Below are 27,654 nucleotides of genomic sequence, written 5' to 3'. Positions count from 1 at the left end.
TGAGCCAGAACTGATGGGAAGGATGAGCTCAAGGGATTCATGGGTCATAGGGATTCAAGTGAGTCATAGCAGGAGGATTTAAAGGACGGCTTGTCAGGGAGGTCATGTTCTGGGTACAGATACAACAGGAGATAATGGCCAGGAATGGCTAGCTGGTTTAGTAGGTAAGTGCCCCAGTGAGGCTAGCATTCTGGAGTGCGTATTGCACTTCTGCACTTACTGCGGATTATTCCCTCTAGTCCTTGTGAGGGTCCAGCGGCATACGTTTTAAGGTTAGCCCTGGGCAGGAAGGAGATGGGAAAAGGTAGTAACGGTTCTGCTCCAAGATGATGGGAGAAAGCTGAGTTTTCTGATCCTGAGACCGTCACTCCCAAGACCACCTTGACACCATGCTATGTGGCATACGGGGCCTGAGCAGAAGGAACAAAGATCTCCAGGGTGACTGACTGTCCCTGCACCTAGGCTGAGGAACGTCATGGCAACATTGAGGAACATCTGCGGCAGCTGGAAGGGCAGCTGGAGGAGAAGAACCAGGAGCTGGCAAGGGTGAGGGCACCAGTCAGCCATCTTGGCCTCCCCTTAGGCTTACAAGGTGGTCTGTGGAGGGGCACAGAGGAGAGGCCAGGCCAGGGAGAGAGCTTGCATGGGGGCAGGAGGAGGCTCACAGCCTGGGAGAAGCTGGTTGGAAGAGCTGGAGAGGAACGTCACAGAGGGAAGATGAGAGGACAAGTGGGAGGCACAGAACCCTGGTGGAAATGGGTGATTCTGGAAGAGGGTGGTGACGAGGCCCTGAGGAGACCTAGTCCGAGACGGGTGGGCTGTGCAGGTGCGCCAGCGGGAGAAGATGAACGAAGACCACAACAAGAGGCTGTCAGACACCGTGGACCGGTTGCTCAGTGAGTCCAACGAGCGCCTGCAGCTCCACCTCAAGGAGCGAATGGCCGCCCTGGAGGAGAAGGTGAGGAGGCTGGGTCGGCAGAGCGGGTAGGGTGGGCACGGGACCGTGGCCACCTGCAAGGGTTGAGTCAGGGTGGAGCCCAGTGGACTGGAGGAGTGAGATTGTGAGGAGTTGGTAAGTGTGGTGGTGGCGGGTGGGGAGGGCATATAAAAAAAGCACAGCAGGAAAGGCCACCTGAGCCACACCCCAGGGAAGGGAGGACCATGCTGGCCCGGAGAGGTAGGCTGGGAAAGGAAGACCCCTGAGATGTCTCCTCAGAGCAGGTTGACCCAGGAGTCGGAGAACTCCTGGTATCCCATAGAGGAGCTACAGGTACCCAGCTGCTGGCTAGCCCTGCTCATGCGGGAGGGCCTCAGGCACAGTGCCTGGTGTTCATGCAGCTGCCCTGAGCTAGCCTCTTAGTTCCGAGACACTATGCCATGGCCCTGTACTGTTGACTTTAGACTGTATATATACACTGTATCCATACACAGAGGCTGTAGGTCTGGGCCTACTGAAGGATCTCTGGTGAAAGGCTCTAACTTGTGTGAGGAGAGTCCTACCGGCTGGGAATAGCAACTGCCATCTTTAGCGATGACACAAAGACCTGGTCTTCTGCCGCCTGGCTTCATTTGCCTTGCGTTTGTCTGGTGCGAGGGGCCCACTGGCCTGCAGAGCTCTTCTCTAGGCAGGGTCTGTTCCCGGCCCGGCCCCTCTGTCAGTCTTCTGCCCACTTTCCAGTCTCTCCTCTTTTCCTTGGTATCACCCGTGGCCCTAGCTTGGGGCCCTTGGCTTTGGACTTTGCAGTGTGCTCTTCTCCTTTGTCCCGACTCTGCTTTCCTCTTTGGCCCTCTCTGACTTCCACTCTCCCCTCTCTGCCCTTCCCTGGCCCCATCCCACCCTGGGTCTGCCTGGCACAGGGCCGCCTGTCTGAAGAGATTGAGAAGCTGCGCCAAGAGGTGGACCAGCTGAAGGGTCGAGGGGGGCCGTTTGTGGATGGAATCCACTCCAGGTACTAGAGTGTGGGACTCAGTGCATGCTGGGTTATAGTCCTGAGTGGATCTTGAGAAAGGTGACTTCCTCCCCAAAACACTGCCCAGGACCTCAGGGTTTTCCTTCCAGTCAGAAGGGGACTCTTGGGCTCAGCGAGCTTGGCCAGTCCTTCAGCTCATCTGGGCACTTAGGAAGGGAACATACATCCTCTAGGGGGTGCTGAGAGGCTAGAAATCAATAGTGGTCCTTGTCTGCCGTGGGAGGAGGCCATGCTGCCTGGATCCTTGCCAGAGGGCACGCCCTTGAAGTTACTTGGTCTCCTTTATCCCCGAAGGACCTTCTGTAGAGTTAACCATTCACTGAAGGTCTTTTGAGACACTGTTTTTTAGGAATGTTGTGTGAGAGCCAAGGAACCACCCAAGTTCAAGTAGGAGACAGCTGACAGAGAGAAGTCAGGGAGAGTGAAACAAGGTAGCGACCCTCCTTCCTGTTGGAAGTGGAGATGGGGGTTTTCTCTACCTGAAAGCATTGTAAGACTTGGAGATTGGGGCTTGTAGCCATACTTTGTGAAGCAGTTGGCCTCTCGGTGCTTCGAGGCAGGGTGAGGGGGAAGATGACCGGATGCTCCTGCCGAGGGTTCTTGGCTCCCTGTTGTCTCTGCAGAGAGTCTCTGAGACATGCTGTTCCCTTCAGTCAGTGTTCTTGATGTACCAGGGACATGGGCATTAGCTGTTAGGAAGGTGGTTAAGGGACACACACGTGTATGTGTGGATGGGCAGCGCTTGTGTGAGGCCAAAGGATGCTGGGCTGCAGGTGAGAGGCCTCTGGAGATCTGAGGCGGCAGACATGCAAGTACCATCTCCAGGCACACCAGGAGCCATGCTCTTGGATAGGTAGGGGTGAAGGGCAGGTAGCTGGGCTCATTCTGACTTCTCCTTCCCTATTGGTTGACCAGAAGGAACAGGCTCTCAGCTAATGAGAACAGACCAGGAACACACCAAGCCCTTTGCTACTGCTTGCTTTCCTTGCTGACTAGCAATTCTTGGCTTCACCTGTATGTAGCCAAGAACTGAAACGGGAGAGCTGGGTTGGAGCTCCCTCTTTCTGGGTACATAGTGGAGGTTGTAGGCTCCTTTGCCTCTCTGTACTGGGCTCCATCAAGGCTTCTGAGCCGAGAAGCCGTTGTGGAAGCATCCTAGAGGAGGCTTCTCAATAGCAGACATTGTTCCAGGCACCTTAAGGTCTTTCACTTGAGACAGACAGGTGAGAAAGCCAGTGTGGACTTTCTAAGTTGTATCTGTCCTAGGGATGTGGAGGACACACCTGGGTGAATTTTAGCCAGGTGTTTAGGTTATCAGGAAACCTGCAGAGAGAAGACCAAGACGCAAAGACCTCCAGACTTGGATGGCCCTTAGAGCGCATGTCTTTCGATTCGCCTTTGTCTCCAGGGACAGTAGTCCCCCTGCATGGCTGCGGTCACAGAGCCCGAGGCCTTCCACTTGGATGCCTCTCTGACAGGGGGCTCAACTTCTTAAAAGCATCCTAACACTTCTTGTCAGGAGAAGATCCTGCTCATACAGAGTGGGCCACCGCTCCCCCACGGCATTTTCTCCTGGGTCCATTTGACCCTGGAGAACCAGAGCATAAGTGGAACCCTGCGCTTCCGTGACAGGTCCTCTGATGTTTGAGACAGCTGTGCCCCAGACTACTTTTCTCCAAACTGGCCATTCCCCAGTCGTTGGGCCCTCTGAGTGTAGGCTGGGGCTGTCAGTCTTCAGGGCCTGTCTTTTTTTTTTCTTCTGCCACTCAAGGTCACACGTGGGCAGTACAGCAGATGTGCGGTTCTCACTGAGTGCAGCCACGCACGTGCCTCCAGGTCTGCATCGCCGCTATACGGCGCTGAGGGAAGAGACAGCCAAGGTGAGGGGTGGAGGGATATGTGTGTGGGGGTCTCCCTGGGGAATTTGGGGTCAGTTCGGCCGTGTGTCTGGCTCCAGTTACACAGACGACTGGCGTGTGGTGCAAAGCCTTGCCCGGCCTTCTCCCCCGTCAATGACAGCTGCAGCCTTGGGATTGGGACTCTTGTCAGCTGCAACAGCTGTGACAGCAACCCGTCCCCCCACAGCATGTGTGCGTGTGCCTAGGTGTGCACCATCCATTTCTGGTGGCCAGAGAGGGGGCTGGAAGGGTAAAATGGAATTAATGAGCTTCCTGGAACAAAAGCGTGGCTTATAGTGGCGTGGAGGGGGAGATGACAGATTAACTGGCCCCCGGGCAATGGCACCTGAGAAGCAGCTGGGAGTTTATACTGTTGCCCAGGGAGGTGGGGTTGGGGGCAGGGAAAGAGAAGGGGCAGGAGAGGGCCAGCTGTCCTCCAATAGCCAGCCCTCAATGTTCTGGGGCCCTAGAGTGTGTGGATGGAGAAAGAGGGAACACATAGTCGGATGGGGAAAGATTCATCTTTACCTTTGAGATTCTCCTAATCTGAGCTTTAGTATGTAGGTGTGTTAGCATACTTGGAAGGCTGGGGCAGGAGGAGTGTGAGCCAGTTGGGGCAACAAGACAAGACTCCATTGAGGGGTGGGGGAGGGAGAGCACGCGCATGCCCTTCTCTAGCCTACTTTCAGGAGGCTTCCAGAGATGGAGGTGGGTAGGGTTCTAGCCCCTTTCATTTTCTGCTCCTTTCATTTTCTGAGGACTGGAAGCCATCACCACTGCCAGGGGTGTTGGCCACCACCACCACGCCTGCCTTTGACAGTGACCCTGAGATCTCTGATGTGGACGAGGATGAGCCTGGGGGCTTGGTGGGCACTCAGGTTGATGTCATCTCGCCTGGTGGCCATTCTGATGCTCAGACCCTGGCCATGATGCTGCAGGAGCAGCTGGATGCCATCAACCAGGAGATCAGGTGGGGTAGGGAGAATGGGCCCTTTGTGTTGGGCCACTGCAGGAGAAGTATTGGCTCCTATACATCTTACAGTTTAGGACAGCCACCTAGGGACACTCCGTGGGCACCAGGCAAGGATTCGGCCTAATACTGACCCCAGGGGGCAGGACAGGGCTACAGATGACTCTAGGTGTCATCGGTGCCCTCTGGGCTGGGAGGTGGCTGAGCTTGGGAAGATGGAGTCTGTGTTCCTGGTATTCAGTATGGCCGTGAAGAAGCCCGCTGAGGGTGGGAGCTTTGCCAATGTCATGGTTAGTCAAGAGGGGCTTAGTGATTTGCTTACAGCTTACATGTTAAGTGGCTGGGTCAGGACCAAATACAGGTAAAAGCTCTCCAGAGCCACGCCTTTCAATCTATAAGGCCACATCAAATAGAACAGGGAGAGTTGTCAAAACCTTTACTTTGTCCTGCATTTCTAGTGAGCTCACTTATGATATAGCGAGGTAAAATTGACAGGCTGTTGAGGTCAGACTTCCAACTTTGAGAAATCAGTATCAAGACACGCATGCAAATACAAGACTGCAGTGTTCAACTCTGTAGAGAAAGTCGGCGGGCATAGCTACCATTTACCATGACAACAGACTTTTCAAGAGAAAAGACATTTGAATGGCTTCGGAGTGGGAAAGGTGTCTCTGAATAAGGACACGTCCCTCTGTCTCTGAAGCATAGTTGGCATCTTTCCATTAGTGAATGCGAATGCATAGCTCTCTCTGAGTGCCCTCCCTCTGAGTGCCCCCCAGGGGGGCAGCACACCATCTTCCATGTTTATCATTCTCATCAGAGGCCTGTTTGGGCACTCCTGACAAAGAGGATCCCACTAGCGGCAAGTGCCGACAAGAGAACAAAGCCGGTTCAAGGTCACTCCTGTAGTTGGTGCAGGTCAGAGATGCCCGCTGAGATGGTTCATAGTTCGTGGACCAAATGCCTCCTTCTGGAAATTGGCTTTTGTTAAACTGGGAAGGTGGTTGGCCAAAGAGACCTGGGAACCCCCAGTGGTGCCTATGGGTGTTGCCTACCTTTGGTGCTAGGGTGCTGAGTGCATGGAAGTACCTAGCAGCACCCTGGTTTTCTGAGCAGGATGATCCAGGAGGAGAAGGAGTCCACTGAGCTTCGTGCTGAAGAGATTGAGACCCGCGTGACCAGCGGCAGCATGGAGGCCCTCAACCTGACCCAGCTGCGCAAGCGCGGTTCCATCCCCACCTCTCTGACTGCCCTGTCCCTGGCCAGTGCATCTCCACCGCTCAGTGGCCGCTCCACACCCAAACTCACTTCCAGAAGTGCTGCCCAGGATCTGGACCGAATGGGGGTCATGACCCTGGTGAGTCTGTGCAGTGGTTGAGAAGCCCTGCAATCCCTAGGCCCGTGGATGCCATTCTGGTATCGTTCTCCCGTGACATGACGTGCTAGGTCACCAGCATGCCCTTCTGGGTACGACGGGGTTTGTAACATCCTCCCTGCTCCCTCCTTTGCACGTTCACATTAGGCTTAAAGTCTCGCCCCACCGTCCAGTTGCTCTCTCACCTTCGGAGGGGATTTATCATCTCAGGTGCTCCGTTCTGACATGGTACTTTCCCCAGGCTGACGTGCATCCATCCTAAGCAGGCTTGCCCTTTCCTCTTTCTCTTTTTCAGCCCAGCGACTTAAGAAAGCATAGGAGGAAGCTGCTGGTGAGTGCTTCCCGACACCCAGGTACTAGCGGGTTACAGGGTTATCAACTTCCAGACCTTTTCCTCTGGGCTTCTGCCCAGGCCCTGGGGTCAGACGGAGTTTACCTTGAGAGGCCACTGGGCCTCCCCGAAGCATTCTCTGGTTCTCTGCTCCTCTGCCTTGTCTGGGCTGGGTAGGCAGGCCCTGGATCTCTCCCTCTACCCCCTGACAACCCCACTGTCTGTTCAGTCGCCAGTGTCTCGGGAAGAGAACCGAGAGGATAAAGCCACCATAAAATGTGAGACTTCTCCTCCTTCCTCACCCAGGACGCTGCGGCTAGAGAAGCTTGGCCACCCTGCCCTGAGTCAAGAAGAAGGCAAGAGGTGAGCAGGGCAGGCTACTCTGTCTCTGTCCCACAGCCTTTGAAGGGCTGCGTCTCACCTGTCATAGGTGCTTGACTGCTTCATTTCTGCTTGGGACACCATCAGGGATGGATGTTCCCATGCCTCCCTGGGTTACCTGCTTTGGCCACACCCCTTCAGCCCCGCCCCCAACACTGATCCTTAACCCCTTCCTGACCTCTACCTCCCATGTCTCCTGCCATAATTGAAGTACATTTCTTCTTATTCACTCCCTTCTGGCTGTCATCCTGTAGTACCTTGGAGGGTCAGGACAGCAACCCCAGCAGCAGCAACAGCAGCCAGGACTCCCTGCACAAGGGCGCCAAGCGCAAGGGCATCAAGTCGTCCATTGGCCGCCTGTTTGGAAAGAAGGAGAAGGGCAGGCTGATCCAGCTGAGTCGGGATGCCACTGGCCACGGTCTCTGCCTTGCACAGCAGAGGGTGGGGCGGGTACTGGGGAGTCAGGTTCAGGAGGGCCTGCTTCTGTACAGAGTGGTTTGCCTGTCCTGGGGCTTATGGGTGGGAACCACATGCCGACAGCTTTCAGCTCTAAAGACAGGGAGGTTTTCAGAGAGCTGTGTCATGCTGGACTGGGTTTCTCCAGAGGTGGTGGGCTCCTGTGCCTAAGAGTGCCAGGCTGGTGTTCACAGACCTGACATTCTGCAGCAGTGGGTCTTTGTGGGGGCAAAGATGGCTCCCTGCAGCTGCTTCCACTTTGGAGCATTTCCGATGGGCTTTAGAGGACCCGAGGACAACTGTTTTAGCTCTCCTTCATTTAATTAATCAATTAAATGACTTATGTATGTATGTGCGCACACACATGTATGTGTCTTACCTATTTATATCTGTTTGTGTCGGTCGTGTTTGGTTCTGTCCTAGGTCTCTGGGCTCTCTAGCCTCTATTTTCTGCCCCTCCAGGCAGTGTCACACATGTGGGTCTCATGTTGGGCAACTCATTGGTTGTGTCCTAGCTCTTAAGAGCTGGATTGCCACTAGATCTTACTTCTAAGCGCATCTCATTTTCCTAGGACTCAGTATGAAGCCTTTTGCTTTGTTCCACTACAAGCTGAACCCAGGGCCTCCCACATACTAGAAAAGTGCTCTACCATTGGGTTGTGTCCCTAGACCTCTGATTTTAAGATTGGGTTTCATTATGTTGTCCAAACTGGCCTTGAAGTCCACTCTGTAGCCAAGGCTAGCCTTGAACTTGTTTATGTTCCTTCTGCTTCAGTTTGTCAGTAGTTGGGATTATAGGCCTGAGCTATTAGGCTGGCTTCTAGTTATAATTTAATGTTTACTTATAATTTATTTTTATTTTCTCTTTGTGTGTGTGTACCGTTGATTGGTGCGGTACTTGCTGTATATCCTAGGGTGGGTTTAAACTCATAGTGATCCTCCTGTCTCTGCCTCCTGAGTGCTGGGATTACAGATTCTGTGGCCTAGGAACCTTTTTTGCTGGAGCAGATGGCTGGGCAGGAGTGGCTTTCCTGTCACCCTGTGATGGTCAGTTATGCTTGGCCTGTGGGAGGCACACACTAAACATCTGCCTTTCCAGCCTTGCTCCACTTCCTCCCTCCTCTCTCTCCTCTTCTTTCCATCATTTCCCCAGTCATTTGTCCACACATTAAGTAACCTCATTTCAGCCCAACATAAGGGGGGAGCATAACTCAGGGGGCCTGGCAGCTGATTAAAAAGGGAAAACAATGGAATTATTCCAAAACACTGTATTGTGAGATGGCTCAGGTGCTGCAGGACCCAGCAGTAGCCATGGAAGGGCTGGGGAAGGGAACAGGCATCCTCCCCGGGCAGCTCTGAGCTAAAGCTTGTAGGGTTGCAGAATTTGGCTAAGACAAGAAGGGTGTGTGTGTGTGAAGGGGAGGGTTCAGCTTGAGGAAGGGAAAGACGTGGGGGAAAAGGCCTATGTGTGCTGCTGTAGAGAAGGAAGAGGTGGGAAGATTGGGCAGAGGAATGGATAGGTAGCCCAGACCAGCTCCTGAGACTAAGAAGAGAGTCAGATATCCCCCAGTGCCTGGAGCATTGGCTCGGGAGGAGCTTGGTCAGTTAGAAGAAAGGAACCTGTGGATCTAAATGCATGAGACCTTCCCTGACTGCACATCCCTGGGAAGGTGTGAGTCAGAGCACAGCTCTCTGAGGGAAGAAGAGGATGAGGAGGGTGGAAGTCTCAGCATGGGCAGAAGGCAAAGCAGGAGGAAGGCAGTGTGGAGCCAGCTGCAGGAAGGTCTGCTCAGTGGCAGAGGCATGCTGTGAGAAGCAGTTTCCCCTTCCTCAACCAGCGCTGGCAGCTAAGCTTGTCAGTTTTGGGGGAGTAAGTTTCAGCATTACCCATACCTGCTGCCACGTGGATAAGAGTAGCCAGGCCTACAGTGACTTCAGTGACAATGGCCTCTCTCAGGAAGTCTCCAGGGTTTCATCCCAAGTCTGGGAGATTGTCAGTAGGAGAGAGTGGATAGACTCTTTTGTAGTCCATGCAAGTGAAGGCACCTCAAGAAAGAGGCTGGTGTGCAAGAGGACACCCAGAGATGGTGTGTGTGTATGTGTGTGTGTGTATGTGTGTGTGTGTGTGTGTGTGTGTGTGTGTGTGTGTGTGTGTACACACGTGTACAAAGAGAGAGACAGAATAGCAGAGGGAGAGAAAAAGGGGGAGAAAGAACAGGTCTTTTACACACACACACACACACACACACACACACACACACACACACACATGATAGACAAACAGATACAGTGCAGCCAGAGAGATTGCCCAAGAGATAGATATTTTCTTTGTCAAGTCAGGGTAGTTCTTTCTGAATTCTTTTCTGTGTCCATTCATATTTTCTTCCCCTTGGGATTTGCTTTGCACCTTGGCTTAGAGAAGTAATGGGCTCTGCCTAGGGGTCTAGAGTGGAGCAATTCTGGCCCACTTGCTGGAAAACACTCCCAGGGCTCAGGCTCCCCAGGGGGTGAATCAACCAGTGTCACTCTGGGGCTGCCCTGTATCAGAGACTTCAGGGGGTAGCCTCAGGAATTAAATGGGAACTTATCAGCTTGGGTTGGGTTGCTCTATGTGGAAAAGGTACCTGTGGCTGCTTCTTTGTTTTCTTGGTCCAGACCAAGGCAGAAGCAGAAGGGCTGCTGACAAGCCTATGTTTTCCTTTCCAGTTCTGCTCACAGACTCCGAGCTCAGTCTGCAGGAACCAATGGTACCTGCCAAGTTGGGGACCCAGGCAGAGAAGGACCGTCGTCTGAAAAAGAAGTAAGAGCCTTGGACCAAGGCGCTACGAGGGTGGCCCAGGCCCTCAGCTGCTTTCCTCCCCTGTTTTGGGCTCGGAGAGATGGAGTCCAGCAAGGCTTGGTCTATGCAGACACACCTGAGCAGTCCTGAGTTTCCGAGCAAGGATTTAGGATGATCCCGGGAAACAGCAGGGAGGCTGTGGGAGAGTAATCTGGGGCCTATGGTTCTTTTGCAGGGCTAAGTCAGTGTGTGTGAGGTGTGAGAGCACTGTGGGCATGCTGGGTGTTTCCTGACCCACTTTGAAGCTTCATATTGCTTCAGGCATAGAGCAGAGCGATTCAAGGGTGGGGTTTGGGGATGCGAATGACCAGCTCTTGGCTCAGCCTGCAGTGGTCACCAGGACTCAGCTTGGTTGAGAGAACAAAAGACTAGTGAGCCTGTTGTTCCTCCCCTAAGACACCAGCTGCTTGAAGATGCTCGAAGAAAAGGAATGCCCTTTGCCCAATGGGATGGCCCCACGGTGGTCTCATGGCTGGAGGTGAGCCTGGGGCGGGGGAGATGCTCTGGGATCTGGAGGGAGGACCATGTGGGGGGCTTGTTTTTTCATTCCTACCTGTCAGGATAGTTCTCAGTGACCCAAGTCACTTGAGTCTGCTCTTGGGGTTTGCTTTGCACCTTGGCTTGGTGGGATAAGGACTCCTAAGCAGCAGGTGTGATGTCTCTATAAGTTTACCAGTGTATTTCTCCCAGAAAAATGCATATGCTATGCCAACAACAAAGGAGCAAATTACAGAGACATGAATCTCTCACAAGCAGACTCACTCTTCCACCTGGCTGCAGCAAGTGTAACCACCCAAATGGTACTGAGTTGTTCCCCTGTGCCCCGTGTCTGTAGCTCTGGGTGGGGATGCCTGCCTGGTATGTGGCGGCCTGCCGGGCCAACGTCAAGAGTGGTGCTATCATGTCCGCCCTGTCGGACACGGAGATCCAGCGGGAGATCGGCATCAGCAATGCCCTGCACAGGCTCAAGCTCCGCCTGGCCATCCAAGAGATGGTGTCACTGACAAGCCCCTCAGCTCCGCCTACCTCCAGGACAGTGAGTAGCCTCCTTCATCCTCAGATCAGCAAAGGCCCTGACGTAGTTGCACAGTGTCTCAGTGGTCTTTAGGAAGATGGGAACACTGAGCCCTGCTTTAACTTCCTATCTCCACGGTCTTCAGGAAGGTAAAATGTTGATTCTGGGAGGATCCTAGCAGGTCAGATCTCTGCCTCCCATAGGCTTCATTTCCCCTTGCCTACCTGACAATAACTGCAGATCCAGGATCGTTTCTAGGATAGATTGCTTAGAGCTAGCTGTGGGGAGCTATGAGCTGGTCACATGGGAGGAGTCAAGGGAAGGGGAAGTTGTACTTGAGGCCTCCTCTGGGGGTCTTGAGGGGTGGGGTGCATCAAAAACCAGGATGGCTTTCTCTCTGTCTGCAGTCTTCAGGGAATGTCTGGGTGACCCATGAAGAGATGGAAACTCTGGCAACATCTACCAAAACAGTGAGTCTGCCCCTTGGCCCAAGGACCAGTGACACCCATGAAGATTAAGTAGAAGGTGTGGGAAGCCAGAGGGACTGGCAGAGATCTAGCCTAGCATCCCTGATGTTGCCTGGTACTGTCCTCAGGGTGGAGGATTGTGGGTAAGCAAGATGAGATGGGGAATCATTGTTGTACACGTTTTAAGCTCTCTCCTAGCAGTCATAAGACCCTTAGCAGCTCTGGGCAGAGAAAGCTCTGGCTTTTTCTCTGTTCATGGCTTTGTCCTTGGTAGGAGGGAAGAAGGAAGTAAGGAGTAGTTAGACCTGGGAATGGGGAAACATGTTTTTAACTACACAAACGTGTTCCCTTCACGACAAACATGCATGCACACACCAGCTTTCTCAACTGTCCCAACAAACTATTCTGGTCAGCCACTAGCCACTGGGATGTCTTTACCGCTCTTTAGTTGGAGCCTGGGCAGAGGCTTCAGGTTTCTTGACTTTCGTGTCTCTCCTGACATGCGGCACTGGTTCCTGCTAGGACAGTGAGGAGGGCAGCTGGGCCCAGGTAAGACCCCTCCTCCCTCATCAGAACTACTCTCTGAAGGTCAGGGCAGCATCCTTCCAGCAGGCTGTAGATGGCCCAGCTGGCTGAGTCCAGTGTGTACCTGTCCTTGTCACATGCAGATCCCTGGACAAAGTTCCTTCCCCCCTACCCCAACTCTTTTTGTCCATTTCTTTTCTGCTTCTGTAGGGTGGCCAGTGAGGAGTCCTGGGGGGCTGAGCCCCCCAAATGCTGGAGCCTTCACAATTGGACTCTCTGTTCATGAATGATGAGTCTTAGATTTAGACAATCCTCTTGCATTCTTTATCCTTCCAAAGGTTGCGCTCATGAGCAAATATTTCCTGAGCATCTACTAGGATCGGCCGGTCTAAAATTTCTAGCTGAGTAAAGGGATAACATCAGTGAACAGTCTAATGGAATGAAAGGAAGGGCAGTGCTTACAGACACGGGGACATTCTCTGTGGTGGAGAATGAGGCAGGGCAGCCATGCTTACGCTTGCTGACCACACCAGTGGCGGCACATTTTCATCATAAAACACTCGAGAAGCGCAGTCTTAAGTAAAAAATGCTGATGGCTTTATAGAATTTGGTAAATCAAGAAATAGGCAACATTAATAATGTTTTGTTCAGCAAAAAATATACACTGGTAATTATAAAAACCCTCCCCACTTCGTTCTTTCAAGACAGGATTTCTTTGTATAGCTTTGGCTACACAGAATTCACTCTGTAGACCAGGCTGCCCTTGAACTCAGAGATCCACCTGTCTCTGCCCATTAAGTGCTGAGATTAAAGGTGTGAGCCACCACTGCTAGGCTAAAGCCTTCTCTCTTTTAGTGGAAGAATGGTAGACAGTTAGGTATAGCAGTTGTGTGTGGGCAGGGCAGCGGAGAGCAGGATGCGGGGGAAAGGGCGGAGGCTGTTCTAGTCCTGCACTTGGATTCAGATCACAGAGGATAACTTCATTTGGGTGCTTGGTAATAAACATATTCGGTGTACAACTTTACATACACCAGCACGTACAGTTTCCTTTTAAAACAGAACTGCTCATTCTGAAGACATCTAGCAGGGTACGGGAACAACAACCTTTCTAAAGCGCAGAGGTCAGGGGGCCCCTGTTTGCTCTCTGCAGAGGTAATGCCGTGTAGTGTAGGCTTCCTGAGGCAAGTGGTAGTATGAGTGAGAACATTAGTAAGGAACCTAGAGAATGCTCAAGGGATGACCGGGCCTTAGGGGAGGAGCACTGGCTGCTCAGGCACAGGTTACGCCTCACATTTTTTCCCTGCCTTCAGCTAACATTTAATCATTCCCTGGACTGTGAAGCTAACCATTCCCCAGAGCCAGGCCGTCACCCTTTGCAGATCCACTACACCCTGGCTGCCTCTCCTCCAGCTCAGCAGGCTTGAGGCTGAGCTAAGTTGGCAAGTTGTCCACACATGTGTACACAATGCCTTCCAGAGCTGGCGGGAAGGACTCTGGTTTTCCTACTCATTGGACGATTGCTCTTGTTCATTGATGTAGACCAGAAGTTCTCGACCCACGGGTCACAACCACTTGGGGGGGGGGGTCAAATGTCAGATGGTGACATTACGATTCATAACAGTAGCAAATTACAGTTATGAAATAGTAATGAAATAACTATGGTTGGACGGGGTCACCACAACGTGAAGAACTGTAAAGGGTCGCCGCATTAGGAAACTTGAGGCCCACTGGTGTAGACAACTGATACTTGAGTAGTCTCGGGCCATTTTGAGATCCTTGAAAGACTTCTGTCGCCTCCAATCACTATCAGCTCCTTAGTACAAATAAGCTGAAATGTCACTGAACAGCTTGACCTCTCTCTTGGGTGGCAGGGTATTTGGTGTTTCTCCCCAATAGATATGCTGCCTGTAACCTGCTGGCACTGCCCCGCCTCCCTTCACCTCCATGTCCTCTTCCTTCTCATTTCCCAGACCCTGGCCTATGGAGACATGAATCACGAATGGATTGGGAATGAATGGCTGCCCAGCCTAGGGCTCCCTCAGTACCGCAGTTACTTCATGGAGTGCCTGGTGGATGCTCGCATGCTGGATCACCTCACCAAGAAGGACCTGCGTGTCCACCTCAAGATGGTGGATAGTTTCCATAGGTGAGCTGGGCTGGAGCCAGAGGTGTGTGTGTGTGTGTGGGGGCATCCTGGTGTATGGCATCTCCCCCAGCCCCAGGGCTCTGTCTTCAGAAATGGAGGGGCCCCCTGCCTCTCTCTAGGGCCTGTTTTGGGTGGTAATAATTCTCTCTGTTATGAAACTCTCTCACATTCTTGTTGTGTTCTGCAGGTTGTGGATTTGAGCCTGTCACCTTTAAGCCTTAGGACACAGGTCATTTTTTTCATTAGCTTCATGTTGGAGACTTTCCTCTCTTTCTTTGCCTGCCTCTGGGCTTGCTGAATTCTCTGTTAACCAAGAATGCTTGCAGTGAATCTGGCACTGAATGTCGGTTCTGCATTTCTTCTAGGTCATGTCAACATTGCAACAGAATACCTTGTGAAATGCAGTGTAAGAGGGCGGGTCTTATTCTGGTTCACAGTTGCAAGGGTCTGTTCATCATGATGGACAAGTGAAGACGGCAGGAATGTGAGGCAGTTGGTCACTTTGCATTAGTCGTCAGGAAGAACACGGGGATGGAAGCTTTCTTCTTTATACACAGTCTAAGACCCCAACAGGGAATGGTGCTACCTGCATTTAGGGAGGACTTTCATACCTCAAGGCTGTAAAACTTGAAAGCCAACCTCCATGGCTTACTTCACCTAAGGAGGCTCTAAGGGTTCTGTGACCTTTCCAAACAGTATGACTGTCTGGTGATCAAACACGTGAAGGATTACCGCACATCCCAGGGGCACTGGGCCTGCTGCACTTTTGCATCCTCAATGGGAGTTGCTCTGCTTTGGACCTCTGTTCCTTTATGCAGAATGTCACCTAATCCTTTTCTTTTCTTGATGAATAGATCTGTCCAAACATGTTTTGGGTAGAGGTCCTAAGACTGTGAGTAGTTGACCTATAGATACATTTTGTTTGGCCCACTTTTTTATTTTTTAAGATTTACTTATTACATATAAATACACCATAGCTGTCTTTAGACACACCAGAAAAGGACACCAGTTCTCATTACAGATGGTTGTGAGCCACCATGTAGTTGCTGGGATTTGAACTCAGGGCCTCTAGAAGAGCAGTCAGTGCTCTTAACCTCTGAGTCATCTCTCCAGCCCTGTTTTTGTATTTTCTCAATCATGAATTTGGTGGACAGTATTTTGTTTCAATTTTTATTATTTTTATTGTTTATGTGTATGGTTGTTTACCTGCATGTATGTCTGTGCCTTTTGCCTGTGGAGGTCAGAAGAAGACATCTGATCCTCTGGAACTGGAGTCACAGACCATTGTGAGCTATCTTGTTTGGGCTGGGAACAGAACCCAGGACCTGGAAGAGCAGCCAGTGCCCTTAACCACTGAGCTACCTCTCCAGCTTTCATTGTCAGTGTTTGAACAGTAGTTTGTATCTGAGAATCTGGAATTCTTGCTTCTTTTGAAAGATAGACAACTCTGTGGGCATACTGTACCCTGGACACAACAGCCCCGCCAGCTGGCTTCTCACTAGCTCCTTAGCAACAGCCAGCATCACTGCCTGGTCCCAGCTCTCAGAGGTGACTGCATTAGATGTTCCTACCCAGTTTTGTATAATCCCACATCCTACTTAAGCCCTGGCTTTGCCTCAAATTGATAGTAAGACGACAGGCAGCATTGAGTGTGCATGGCTTTTCTAGATCCTTCAAGACTTGGTGGATAGCTTCCAGTTGATATACCATAGTTTGGTTTGGTTTTGAGTTTTTTGAGACAGGGTTTCTCTGTGTAGCCCTGGCTGTCCTGGACCTCTCCCTCTGTAGACCAGACTCACAGAGATCCACCTGCCTCTGCCTTCTGAGTGCTGGGATTAAAGGTGTGCGGCACCACTGCCCGGTTTACACCATAGACATGTAATCTGGACAGGATCTAGTTAACCTCTTTATGGATGAAGAGAAGGAGGGACGGGAAGCGGCAGTTTAAGGCTGATGACAGAGCACAGGCGGAACTAATTCTGCGGACTCAAGTTTAGTCCTGGGCCCCTAGCCTTTCTGACCCCGCAGGGACTTGTGAGGGCTGCAGGGAAGTGAAGCTATGCCTTCTCTGTCCTTCGCCCCTCACTGGGACTGAAAGGGAGTCTTTGTCTTTGCCTGGCAGGGTGCCAGGCCCAGCTGCACCTGTCTCCTTCTGGGTGATTGACAGGCTGAGAGATGCTGTCTTCCTCTGCCAGTCTGCCATGTGCCTGAACTGCCCTCCGGTCTTACCAGGATGGTGGGAGCCCTCCCACAGCCCTGCTGGGAGAGGGCAGGGAGAAAGCCAGCCTGCCACAGGGCTCTGGGGCTTCAGGTTTCTGAGGTGTCACCGCACAGCTTGTCCTTTCCAGTCGCTCTGCTTCCTTCTGTCCCTTTCACCAATCCCATAGCACGGTTCCGGTAGCATGGTCTTTATTTCCTGTTGGAGCCCAGGCTGGCCTCAAACTCACAGCACTCCTTCTGTATCATCCTCCAAGTATTGGGATCCCAGGAGTGAGCCTTCATGTCTGACCTCAGAAGGATCTTCTTGGGTCTGGTTTTTTTTCAGACAGGGTTTCTCTGTGTAGCCCCTGGCTCTTCTGGAACTCTGAAGACCAGGCCTTGAACTCAGAGACCCTCTTTGCCTTTGCTTCTTAGTGCTGGGCCCAAAGGCATGCACCACCACCACTGGCTTAGATTCCCCCTCCACCACTTTGTGGCAACACTTGGAATTTAGCATAGGGTCCTTATACAGGCATCAGACATGCCAACACTGAGTTATACTCCCAGAGACCACTCTGTTTTGTTGAAACAAGGACTTCATGTAGCCTGGGATGGCCTTAAACTTTCTATGTAGCCAATGATAAGTGTGATTCTCCTGCCTCCACTTCCTAATGTAGGGATTATAGGCATGTGCCTCTGCGCCTGGCCTCCCTGCCAGTTTTGTTGAGTCTCACTAAATTGTCTGGTCTTGAACTGATTCTGTAATAACCCTTGCATCAGCCTATGGAATAGCCTGGATTACAGGTTTGCGCCACCAAGGCGCTTTTGGAGACGTTCACATAAGCCATTACTTTTATGACAAGGAAAGGGCATTTACCAACTGAGGTAGCAAATCCAAGAGAGGTTGTTTCTACCTGCTTACTTAGCCAGACAGCTGATCCTTTTCATCTCTTCCAGTCTCACCACTGTTTCTTGGACTGGGGTACTCTGTTGAGTGGGGTTCTGATGTAGCCCCACAGCAACCACACCTACCCTCCTAACAGTGGTCCTGTTTTTGAGGCCCTTCCATTTACAGCTGCTTTACTCCTCACGATATCCCTGAGAGAGGTGGGACCCCATCTTACAGATGCCTGGTGCCCTCTGGTAGCCTGTACTGGGGCTGGCATTCAAACTCCTCGTAACCTTAGTTCAAGGGCTTTGTCGTTTTTCCGTGTTGTACAACAGCTTTGAAAGTCTTAGGTACTGTGTATAAGATTGCTGTGAGAGTAATGGCAGGGGCATTTCCCAACAGGGGCTATATGTGCTTATGCCTCTTAATAGTCATCCAGAGCTGAAAACAACAGTTCGAGCCATCAGTACAGGAGCTGAAAAATGTGTCTCTGTTCTGTGGGTCTTCCAGGCAGAAGAACTTGGGAGTTATCTGTATAATTTCATCTCAAAGTGGTTGGAGTTGGGAGGGGCCTTCCGTTCTATTCCCAGAAGGTCAATGAGATCCTGTCAAGGCAGGACCCTTACATTTGTCCCAGTGTAAACGAGCTCCCCAGCCCTGGACGGGTTACACTGGTGCTCCGCCATTACTATGCAAGTCCTGTAAATTCAGAGGGGCTTGGGCTGTGGGGCCTCTTCTGACACAGGCTTCTCTCATTTTGTTCATTCATTGCTTACCCCGGCCTGCTGCTCTTTTAGTTGATAAGTCACATAAATGGTTTTGTTTCCTCATTAAGCACTTATAGCACTTAGGACATGCTAGAGATCTTTGACCAGAGAGTTAAACAGTCCCGCCCTCACAAAGCATATGTTCTGACTTGGTGAGACAAGACAGTTAAGGAGCTAGGAAAAACTTAGACCAAGTTAATGTGGAAGTGTGGCGTGGAGGTGGCGGTGGTGGAGGGTGGGTTTGTGTGATTGAGCAAGGGACGTTTGAACAAAGACTTAGAGGTGAAGAAAAACTGAACTGTTTGGAAAACTGGGGGTGGGATGTTCTGGGCAGACATAGCAACCAGTGCAAAGGTCCTGAGACACCCAGGTCTCAGAAGCCGTCTGTGTTTGAGGGACAACATGGTGTAGGCAGCAGCAGAGAGAATAAGTTGGGCAGGGAAGGGGACATGTCCATCGGAGTCCTGCAGGCCGCTGGAAGAACTGAGTGAATAGCTATATGGAGTGTCTTGGATTTCTTCTTTCCTTTGACTTGTGAGTGGCAGTGACGTTTTTCATCCTAGTAACTGCAAAGAAGGGACAGGTCCTTGTCATCTGGGGCCCTTCCACCAGTCAGGCCCTTCGTTAGTGTCTTCTTGCTGTCACAGAATCTGACACAGTTTAGGACAGGAAGCATTTATTTTTGCTCCTTGTTTGAGTCCATTGTGAAGGGGAAAGCAGAGAGAACGTCCGGGCTCTTAGGCTGCCCCCGCCCCTTTCATTCCTTCTGGTCTCTGTGGGATGGAGCTCATATTCAGGATGGGTCTTACCAACTCCCTTAATCACCTCTGGAAATGCCCTTGAAGACAACCTAGTGTTTGACTAATCTAGGTTACCAAGGTGACAGTCAAAATTAACCTGCACAGGTCCTTCCTGGCTGAAGTGGGGGGTGCAAGCAGACCTAGGATCAGGAGGCAGAAGTAACCTCGGATCAGGTGCAAGCCGTGGCAGCAGGAGCATGGGGAAAGAGGGGGACCAGAGTATTCTTTGTGCTGTGTGCAGTGGGTCCGGATGCACTGTACCCGCTATGGCTGGTACAGACTTGGGGCCGTGTGGGCAGGAATGCAGCCACAGTGAAGCCCTGGCTCAGGTGCTGTGTGCCTGCAGAACCAGTCTTCAGTATGGCATCATGTGTCTGAAGAGGCTCAACTATGACCGGAAGGAGCTGGAGAAGAGGCGGGAGGAGAGCCAGCACGAGATCAAAGGTAAGCTGGGCAGTAAGCTCGAGGTCAAGGGTAAGCTTGCTTCCGCCCTCAGCCTGCCCCCCCCCGCCCCCCTGGAGCCTCAGGGAAGAGTCAGCTCCAAAAGGCGAATGCAACTGCAGCCTGTCTGAGGGATGTGGTAGACAGAGTCCTTGTCTCATGCGGTTCCACTTCCCTCAAACAGTGGCCGCCAAGCGGACAGATGTGACCTCTGCGATGGTGCTGTGGACTGATGTGCTTGGAGAAGTTGATGGTCTGGGAGGAGAGGGAGGATTGGATGGGAAAGGGGCAAGTTTCACATAAGACTCTGAAAGCTGAAAGAGGGCAGCCACTTTGTCCTTGGGCGGGGGGCGTGGCCCGCGCTGGGACTCCTGGGAGAAAAGTTTCTTGGGCCAGCAGAGGTGCAGTGAACTGGAGCTGGCTCTGCAGGAGCCCAGATGCCATGGAGGACATTAGGGAAGGGGTGGGAGCTACAGGCACAGTAACCGAGGCTTTGCATCTAGGGAAACTACTCCACCTAGAAGATACTGGGCCAGCGTGTTTCCCTATTGTCTGTTTCTTCCTCTGTCCTCCAGATGTGTTGGTCTGGACCAATGACCAGGTGATTCACTGGGTCCAGTCCATAGGGCTGAGGGACTATGCCGGAAACCTACATGAGAGTGGTGTGCATGGTGCCCTGTTGGCCCTGGATGAGAACTTCGACCACAACACACTGGCCTTGGTTCTGCAGATCCCCACACAGAACACCCAGGTAGCCTTTCAGTCATTCAACACCTTCCTCACCCCTCTGTGTGTGTGTGTGTGTCTGTGAGAGAGAGAGAGAGAGAGAGAGAGAGAGAGAGAGAGAGAGAGAGAGAGACAGAGAGAGAGACAGAGAGAGAGAGAAGGGGATGCTGTGTCCTTAGACCTCTGAGTGGTCCCTGTGAGATCTTTGTCTTCATCCAGCTCTGGGTTTCTTCCCAAACCAATTTCATAGCCAAAAGCTTGTGACTTTTCTTTTTCTTAAATTGTTCCTTTGGCCCAACTTTTCACAGGGAAGAACCAGCGCCAGGCCTGTATCTCTTTTGTCTGGTACCCTAGGAACCGGCTTCTGGGCCCCTAGGCTTCAGCAGACTAAATATAACCAGTAAGCCCAGCCCATACCAAGCCTTTGTCTCCCTGTCAGCAGCTCAAAAGATTAGACATCTCCTTCAATTACATTTTATAATTATTGTTGTAACTGTTACCTAAGGATAGATCTAAATTCTCTTGACCCTATTTATATTTTTGGCCCTTCTAACTTCCTGTGGGTAACGGATCCTAGCTGTACTCACAGTAGTGTGAAGTACTTCCTGATTTTAGTTGTCCTAAATGTGCCTCTGCCAGGCTCCCCCTGGGGAAAGATCCGCCTCTTCCCTACAGTTTAGGTTGGCGAGAATGTGTGTCTTTGACCAACTTCCCCTTTTGTAAGGACTGTGAATTTCATAAACTCCGATTATATTGCTCTGGGCCCAAGCCTTTGTCCAGACAGAATGGTCTTAATTCCTTTAGCCATCCCTTGTGTGGACTCTGACCGCCCCTGATCATTTTAGCTGCCCTTGTCTGAACTGTTTGCAGCTGTCAGATCGCGTTTGAAATCCAGCCACTAGCTGTGCTGGCTATTCTGGGAGCAGACACTTTTTGGCTCGAGGGAGGGTGGGGCTGTGTTGTTTCTTGGTTCTGGATGATGTATTGGCCTTGGGGACAATGGCACATACAGGGCCAGCATGTTTGCAGACTGTTTGCTGTGACCCCCATTGACCAGTCAGAACGCATAGCTTGGAACCTTTCTTTTCTAGTCAAAGTTTGGATTTCCTCCAAACTGGTTTGCCTACCTCTAACTGCATTTGCAGTTTCCTGCAGAAGGGCTTCTGCAGTTAACACCTATCTATTTAACCCTTCACTACCCAAAAGATATTTGAAATGCTTTTCTTTTAGATCATTTGTAAGACAGAACAGTCCCATTTCTGACAAACACTATCCCAATAAACCTCTGTGGTTGATATTTTCCCCCAGGAATGGACTTGCTCTTCCTTTTGCTGCCTGTCTCAGAATGCTCTGGAAGTCACTCTGTAGATCAGGCTAGCCTCAGAGATCTGCCTCTGCCTCCTGGTCTGCTGGGATTAGAGGCATGGGCCAATGTGCTATCATCACCCACCACTTTCCTGACCTATTTACCTGACCCAGTGTGGAATCCTCCATGAACAACCACTGAAAATATCTGATGACAGAAAGCTTTGAAAACCCCTATTATTTATTGTGTGTGTGTGTATGTGTGTCTGCATGTGTGTGTGTCTGCATGTATGTATGTAGGTGTACAGCGTACACGCTGGTATTGCAGAGGCCAGAAGGCAGCATTTGGTTCCCGGGAACTGGAGTAATAGGCAGTTGTTGAACCCAGGTCCTCTGCAAGCACAGCAAGTGCCCTTAACTGCTGAGCCACCTCTCTACCCAGTCTGGACGTTTCCTTAGTGAGTCATTTTGAGAAGTCTAGAAAAGTGTATGCATTCCACACAGCACAGGGCCCCCGCTACCCATCACTGGGCTTCTTTTGGTTCGAGTTTGTAGTGTGGACACCGGCAGGGAGGGGTTCATTTCCTTCCTTCTGGGAAGGCCTGCTTTCCCATACTGTGCATGCTTGCCTCTCTTGCTCCTGCCCTCACCAAAGGGCAGTGAGCCCTGACCTGTCCTTTAGAGACAAAATGTAGCCTTTTCAAATAATGATGTTTATTTGATCATATATCTGCATATGTCTGTATAATTTATTTTGAAGGTCTTTGTCTCCTGTAGCTGCTCTTCGTTTCCCATGAGTGCCTCCTTCCTAGCTTCCGGTCCTTTCTTCTCAGTGCTAATTAGTGAAAATATTTTTTCCCCAGTAGGTAAAGCCTATCTCTTCATGTGCTCTGTGATCCTATTTTGAAAAGAATATTTCCCCCAATTTGTCCCCTATGACAGAATGCCAAGGTTTACAGTTTGACTTCTAGTGGGACACCATTAGTGATTTGCTGGAGGCAGTCGCCTTAGGAAGGCGTGTGAGCTTTGCTGTGCACACTAGACCCCTGCCCCAGTTCTGCCCTTAGACTCTAGGAGACGGCCGGAAGATACCACAAGGAGGAAACTGAGGTGGCTCAGTGGATAAAGGTGCTTACCACCGTGAGTCACAGCCTGAGTCCAGTCCTCAGAACCCACATGGTAGGAGGGAACCAAGTCTTGTTTGTTATTCTCTGATAACATGCATTTACCGTGGTGCACAAACCCTCCCTACTGCCACGTTTAAAAGAAAACAAAAGATGAGGGTGGTGAGCTGGCTTAGCAAGTTAAAGAATTTGCCACCAAGCCTGATGACCTGTTTGATCCCAAGGACCTGTGTGAAGATAAAAGAAACTCCTGACATTGTTCTCTGACCTATGCAGTGCATTGTTGCAAATGCACGTGTACACACACACACACACACACACACACACACACACACACACACAACGAATAATGTGTGATAGTATAAAAACTGAATTAATGGACTGGAGAGATGGCTCAGTGGTTAGGAGCATGGACTGCTCTTCCGGAGGTCCTGAGTTCAATTCCCAGCAACCACATGGTGTCTCACAACCATCTGTAATGAGATCTGATGCCCTCTTCTGGTGTGTCTGAAGACAGCTACAGTGTACGCATACATATAAAATAAACAACTCTTTAAAAAACCTGAATGAATGTAGGTTTTAAAAGAGTAAGCTAGTGTTATTAACTGGAGCTTTTTTCTCCCTCTCACCCCATGGGTTTCAGGCCCGCCAAGTGATGGAGAGAGAGTTCAATAACCTGCTAGCCTTGGGCACAGACAGGAAATTGGATGACGTGAGTACCTGGATATGAATTTAGAGCCTTGGTTGTTGTTGGCTGGTTGGATAGGGATTCATGAGCTCTCCTGCCCCAGGGCTGGTGAGTGGTGGTTGGCCTAAGGGAGGAGAGTTGGAAGGGCTGGGGAATGGCAGGGGGAGGGGGAAGCCTGTGGTTGGGTATTAGTGGCCTGCTCTGGAGAAGTCTCTATGAGACTCGTTTCTAGTATAAAAACCAAACCCGTGTTATACTTCTAGCATCTTCCACCTCAGGGCTCAGCCCTCTCAACCATGCAGGGTCAAAGGTCTTTCCCCAGAAGCCAGATCTTTGGGGGTGGTTCTTCTGTCTTTGTGTCTCAGACCTCAGTGCTTCTCTCCCTGATTGGTGAGGTTCCAGCCTGTCCTCCAGCCGTGTGGTTTTGAGGACAGGTGCTCTGCTGAGGAGCGGAGTGAGGCTAAGCAAAATGTCACCCTGGGTCTATTTGTAGCTTTGCTCTCCATTTACTTCTGCATCCGTTTGGCGTTCTCAGCCTCTCCGTTGTGCAGAAACTGCCCTTTGACCTTCATCCATTGGGCCTCCCCTTTGAGTTCAGGGAAGACTCATGTTCTGAGCTGTGATGTATCCCAAGGCCATAGCCTGCACATCACAGTGTCGTCCCTCCCCCCCCCCCCCTTATTTGTAGGTTCTCCATCTGCAGACCTTTAAGGAATGGGACTCCTGCTAGTCATTCCTTTACTGAGGCAGACAGCACTCCCAGAGAGGACCCACCAGGATTAGGGGATAGTTTTTTCCAACAACAAAAGCCATGCAGCTTGCCTTGGAGCAAGGAGAGGAAATAGAAGTAGAAACGGGGAACTGAGGGGAGCAAGGGAAGGGGCGAAGGGGAAGAAGCAGTAATGAAATATCTCCAGGGTGCATATGAGTGCTTCTGGGGTAGGTCTGCAGCAATCGATTAGAGCATTGGTCACCCCAAGGGCACAGATTACAAATCCTGGGGGACTAGAGATGGGAGGAGTCTCGTTGAAACAAGAACAGGGGTCATTGGCCATGTTCCTGTTCACCATGCCCTTGTCACGGGCCTGTGCGGTTCTGAAAACACAGGCTGGAAGACGAGGCTGTGGCTCTGGTGGGAGTGTTGGGTGGTGGCCTGTTCAGTGACCCATCCTGCGGGATTGGGGCTTTGGGAGCCCACTGCGAGGAGGTGATTTTGGGGATTCAGTTAGCACTGATGGGCAGCAGATAGTGGAGGTTGCTCCCTGTATCCTCTGGAGGAACATAGCGTGTCTCTGGTCATCTGACCCACCATTGTCCGAGCGCTGGTCTCACTGGGGTAGGCAGCTCGAGAAATAAATAGGTTAGAAGGATGTTGAAATTTCCATTTTGAAGATAAGAAAGCCCGGAGCAGTCATGTTGCCAGTAATGTGGCAGAACCAAGGAGGACTTCCTAGAAGTCTTGATCCCTGGTAGTGTTTTTCTAGCAACCTGGGTAGTAGTATCTTCTATCAGGGTCCCAGCAGGACAGGAAAGCAGTGCTGGGGCTGACTTCCCAGAGGGAGCCTGGAAAGAAAAATACTTTGGAAGAGCAGTGGGCTATCCGAGCTCAGTTTGGAGAGGTTGGGGTGGGTAGAGCTATGGAGTACGCTGCTGGCCCAAAACTGATAAGCAGGATCTCCTCCTTGATCTCTACGAGAGAGCCATTGTAATCATCTTCAGCCCCTATTTATCCTACATGCAAACCCACCAAGGGCTAGAGAGGGGGGCGTTCGGAAGCAGTACCCCTTAGAGCTTTAGGGACTGCGGTGGCAACTCCAATATGCCCCTTGGTGCAGGGGGAAGAGAAGGTGTTCCGCCGAGCACCCTCCTGGAGGAAACGCTTCCGGCCTCGGGATCACCATAGCGGTGGCATGTTGGGCACCTCAGCGGAGACCCTCCCGGCGGGCTTCCGTGTGTCCACGCTGGGTCCGCTGCAGCCTCCACCCGCCCCGCCCAAGAAGATCATGCCGGAAGGTGAGTGCCAGGCTGGCAGTGGGTTCCTCCCCGCACCCTGGAGCCGAGCGGGCTGGAGAGGGGCGAGGCCGAGGCTGAGCTGCACTAACGCTGCGGTGGGGCGCGCACTAACCCGCGCTCTGTGTGTTCTCCCGCCGCTGCCGACTCCTGCCAGCCGGGACGGCGGGGGCGCAGAGACTGGAGCCCTCCACGGTCCGGACCTACTCCTGCTGACCCCCCACCCTCCCGCCCCGGGTCTGACGGGGGTGCGCCCCCGGCTCGGGGTAAGTGGGCCAGGCTGTGGCTGCGCTCGCCCGTCCTGCCGCCGCCCCGGACCGCCCTGCCGCCGCCCCTTCGCTGCAGCATCGCCCGGCTTGCCCTTCCCGCTTCGCTTCGTGCTTGGCCGCATGCCGCAACTACCCGCTGCCCGCCCCGGAAACCACCTCCACTCACACAGCTTGTCTCTCTCTTCTCTCATAGCTCACTCCCACTATCTCTACGGACACATGCTCTCCGCCTTCCGGGACTAGCCACGGCCCCCAGGGCGGGTGTCCTGGTTTCACAGGCTCAGCCGGCCCTGACCCTTCCTGCTCGTTCCCTTTCTCCCTTGGTTCCCGTCTCTCCTCTGTGACTTTCCAGTTGCCCGGGATCTCAGAATATGCTCATCCACTTCTTCGGCATCCCACTATCCGAGTCCTACTTCGTTTCCCCTTTGTAAGTCTCTGGTGGATGTGGCCAAGGTCTCCCCTGAGTGGCGGCACCCAGGTTGTAGGTGTTTGAGATTCTGTGGGAGGGAGCCACCTTTCCTCTTCCGGGTCTGTTTTGGTCTGGACTATGGGCTCATCAGACTCAGGATTCCGGACCAAGGACTGAGACGACTCTTCCAATAAAAGGCCATTCTGGACTCTGTCCTGCTTGGACTAATTGGCCTTCTGGCCCCCTCCACTCTGGCTGTGCCGGATGGTCCAAGTGGTTTTGCTACCCCATCTCTCAGTATCACTCTCTCCTCCCCAAACCCCATCACTGGTGTCTGTAGCGCTTGCCTCCAAGTCTTGCTTGTGGGGTGATGAAGGATGTAGAATATCCCAGCACCTCCCTCCAGGACAAAGCCAAGAGGAGAACTGAGGAAGACTAAGGTAGAAACTCTGTGCCGGAGCTGACATGGAAGCCCAAATATGTGGGGAAAACGGGCCCCAGAGCTTTGGTGAGGACAAGGGAAATGCTTCCGGTCCTTGCCTAAGGAGACAGCTTGATAACCTTTTGTACTTTTGCCCAAAGGGCAGTGGGGATGCCTGCAGCCCCAGCCGTTTCCAGCCCCAGCCACAGATGGTGCTGGGTTAACTCTACCCTGAAGTGGGGGACGGGGACGGGGAAGGTTTCCCCTTTAGTGAATCATGTCCCAGATCTTAGAAATCTAAAGTGGACGGAGGCAGTCTTCCTTGTGTCCCATACCTTCCGTTCCTCCTTTAGGGTTCTCTTGGGGGTAAGGAGCTAACTACTCAAGAAATTCTTGATCCCCCCCGTCTTTGTTATTTGAATTGCTTTTTCTGGCAGCATGGTGGGGACAGGGCAGATTTGTGAGGAATGTCAATCACTCTTCTCTTCTGGACCAATTTCTTAACCTTTGGAAAGCTCAGGACCTAGTATTGGGGTGAGTGATGGACCCCGATAACGGAAGAGGACAGGGAAAGTGCCTGGCCTGTGTTGGTAGTAGGCAGCACAGTGCCATTCCTGGAGGTGATTGGAGTAGCTGGTTTCCCGTCTCATCACTGGGATTCTGGACAGGGGCCAGGCTAACAGGTGGAGAAGTGAGCCAGAACTCCCAATCTGAAAAGGACAGAGAGCCTTGTGCTCAGCAGAGGGAAGCTTGGTCAGTGGGGCGACCAAATGGGCTCACATGGTCTGGGGCAGGCAACCACCCGTCCTCGACCTCGTTGTTTCTGTCTCCCTACCAGACAGGCCTCTGGGAATGGAGAGAGAAACAATTGTGTAGAAAATGACCTGGTTAGAGAGAAAGAACCCCTGATCCTGAATGCTGGGGTTACAGAGAAGAGCCAGTGCCCTAAGATGGAAGGAGTTGAGCTTGGCCATAACATGTGACTCCATTTAGGGGCTCCATGGGGTAGCTATGTGAGAGAGCCCTACCCCTCCTCTACCACATAACCCTGTCATGGTTCGCAGTGTCGTAGGTAGCAGTTGGGGGGCCAGGTACATTCAGGGTCAGTAGCAGGACAAAATGGAGGACTCTGTGTGCAGTGAGGAAAGGGTGCTGTCATGGCGTTACCTCACCTTGCTGTCAATATTTGTTTTCTCTGGAGAGTCACCAGTGACCCAAGCTCTCCTTGCCAGC

At 51.9% G+C, this 27,654-nt stretch overlaps 1 protein-coding gene across 4 annotated transcripts in view; it reads left to right on the top strand.

Annotated features, from left to right (window-relative positions):
* PPFIA4 (PTPRF interacting protein alpha 4) overlaps window positions 1–26,216 on the top strand; it is a gene marked incomplete at both ends in the record, with an annotated part of 33,281 nt that extends 7,065 nt beyond the window's left edge. For 2 of the 4 annotated variants that reach the window (XM_080917614.1, XM_080917616.1), the window contains 20 exons: window positions 463–546; window positions 827–958; window positions 1,858–1,949; window positions 3,742–3,850; window positions 4,627–4,838; window positions 5,955–6,195; window positions 6,509–6,544; window positions 6,774–6,907; window positions 7,180–7,343; window positions 10,088–10,181; window positions 10,617–10,698; window positions 11,056–11,256; window positions 11,643–11,705; window positions 12,225–12,251; window positions 14,198–14,373; window positions 19,375–19,472; window positions 20,045–20,220; window positions 23,268–23,336; window positions 25,148–25,325; window positions 25,480–25,538. In XM_080917614.1, the coding sequence (XP_080773740.1) occupies window positions 463–546; window positions 827–958; window positions 1,858–1,949; window positions 3,742–3,850; window positions 4,627–4,838; window positions 5,955–6,195; window positions 6,509–6,544; window positions 6,774–6,907; window positions 7,180–7,343; window positions 10,088–10,181; window positions 10,617–10,698; window positions 11,056–11,256; window positions 11,643–11,705; window positions 12,225–12,251; window positions 14,198–14,373; window positions 19,375–19,472; window positions 20,045–20,220; window positions 23,268–23,336; window positions 25,148–25,325; window positions 25,480–25,538 (2,427 nt within the window). Of the gene's footprint in view, window positions 1–462; window positions 547–826; window positions 959–1,857; window positions 1,950–3,741; window positions 3,851–4,626; window positions 4,839–5,954; window positions 6,196–6,508; window positions 6,545–6,773; window positions 6,908–7,179; window positions 7,344–10,087; window positions 10,182–10,616; window positions 10,699–11,055; window positions 11,257–11,642; window positions 11,706–12,224; window positions 12,252–14,197; window positions 14,374–19,374; window positions 19,473–20,044; window positions 20,221–23,267; window positions 23,337–25,147; window positions 25,326–25,479; window positions 25,539–25,784 lie in introns of those variants that run through there. The other 2 variants (XM_080917613.1, XM_080917615.1) reach the window with 2 other exon arrangements.
* Window positions 26,217–27,654: the final 1,438 nt, after the last annotated feature.

This window comes from Micromys minutus (genome assembly GCF_963924665.1).
Source record: "Micromys minutus genome assembly, chromosome: 6".
NCBI classification, from domain to species: Eukaryota; Metazoa; Chordata; class Mammalia; order Rodentia; family Muridae; genus Micromys; species Micromys minutus.
This window is presented reverse-complemented; position numbering and strand designations above follow the sequence as displayed.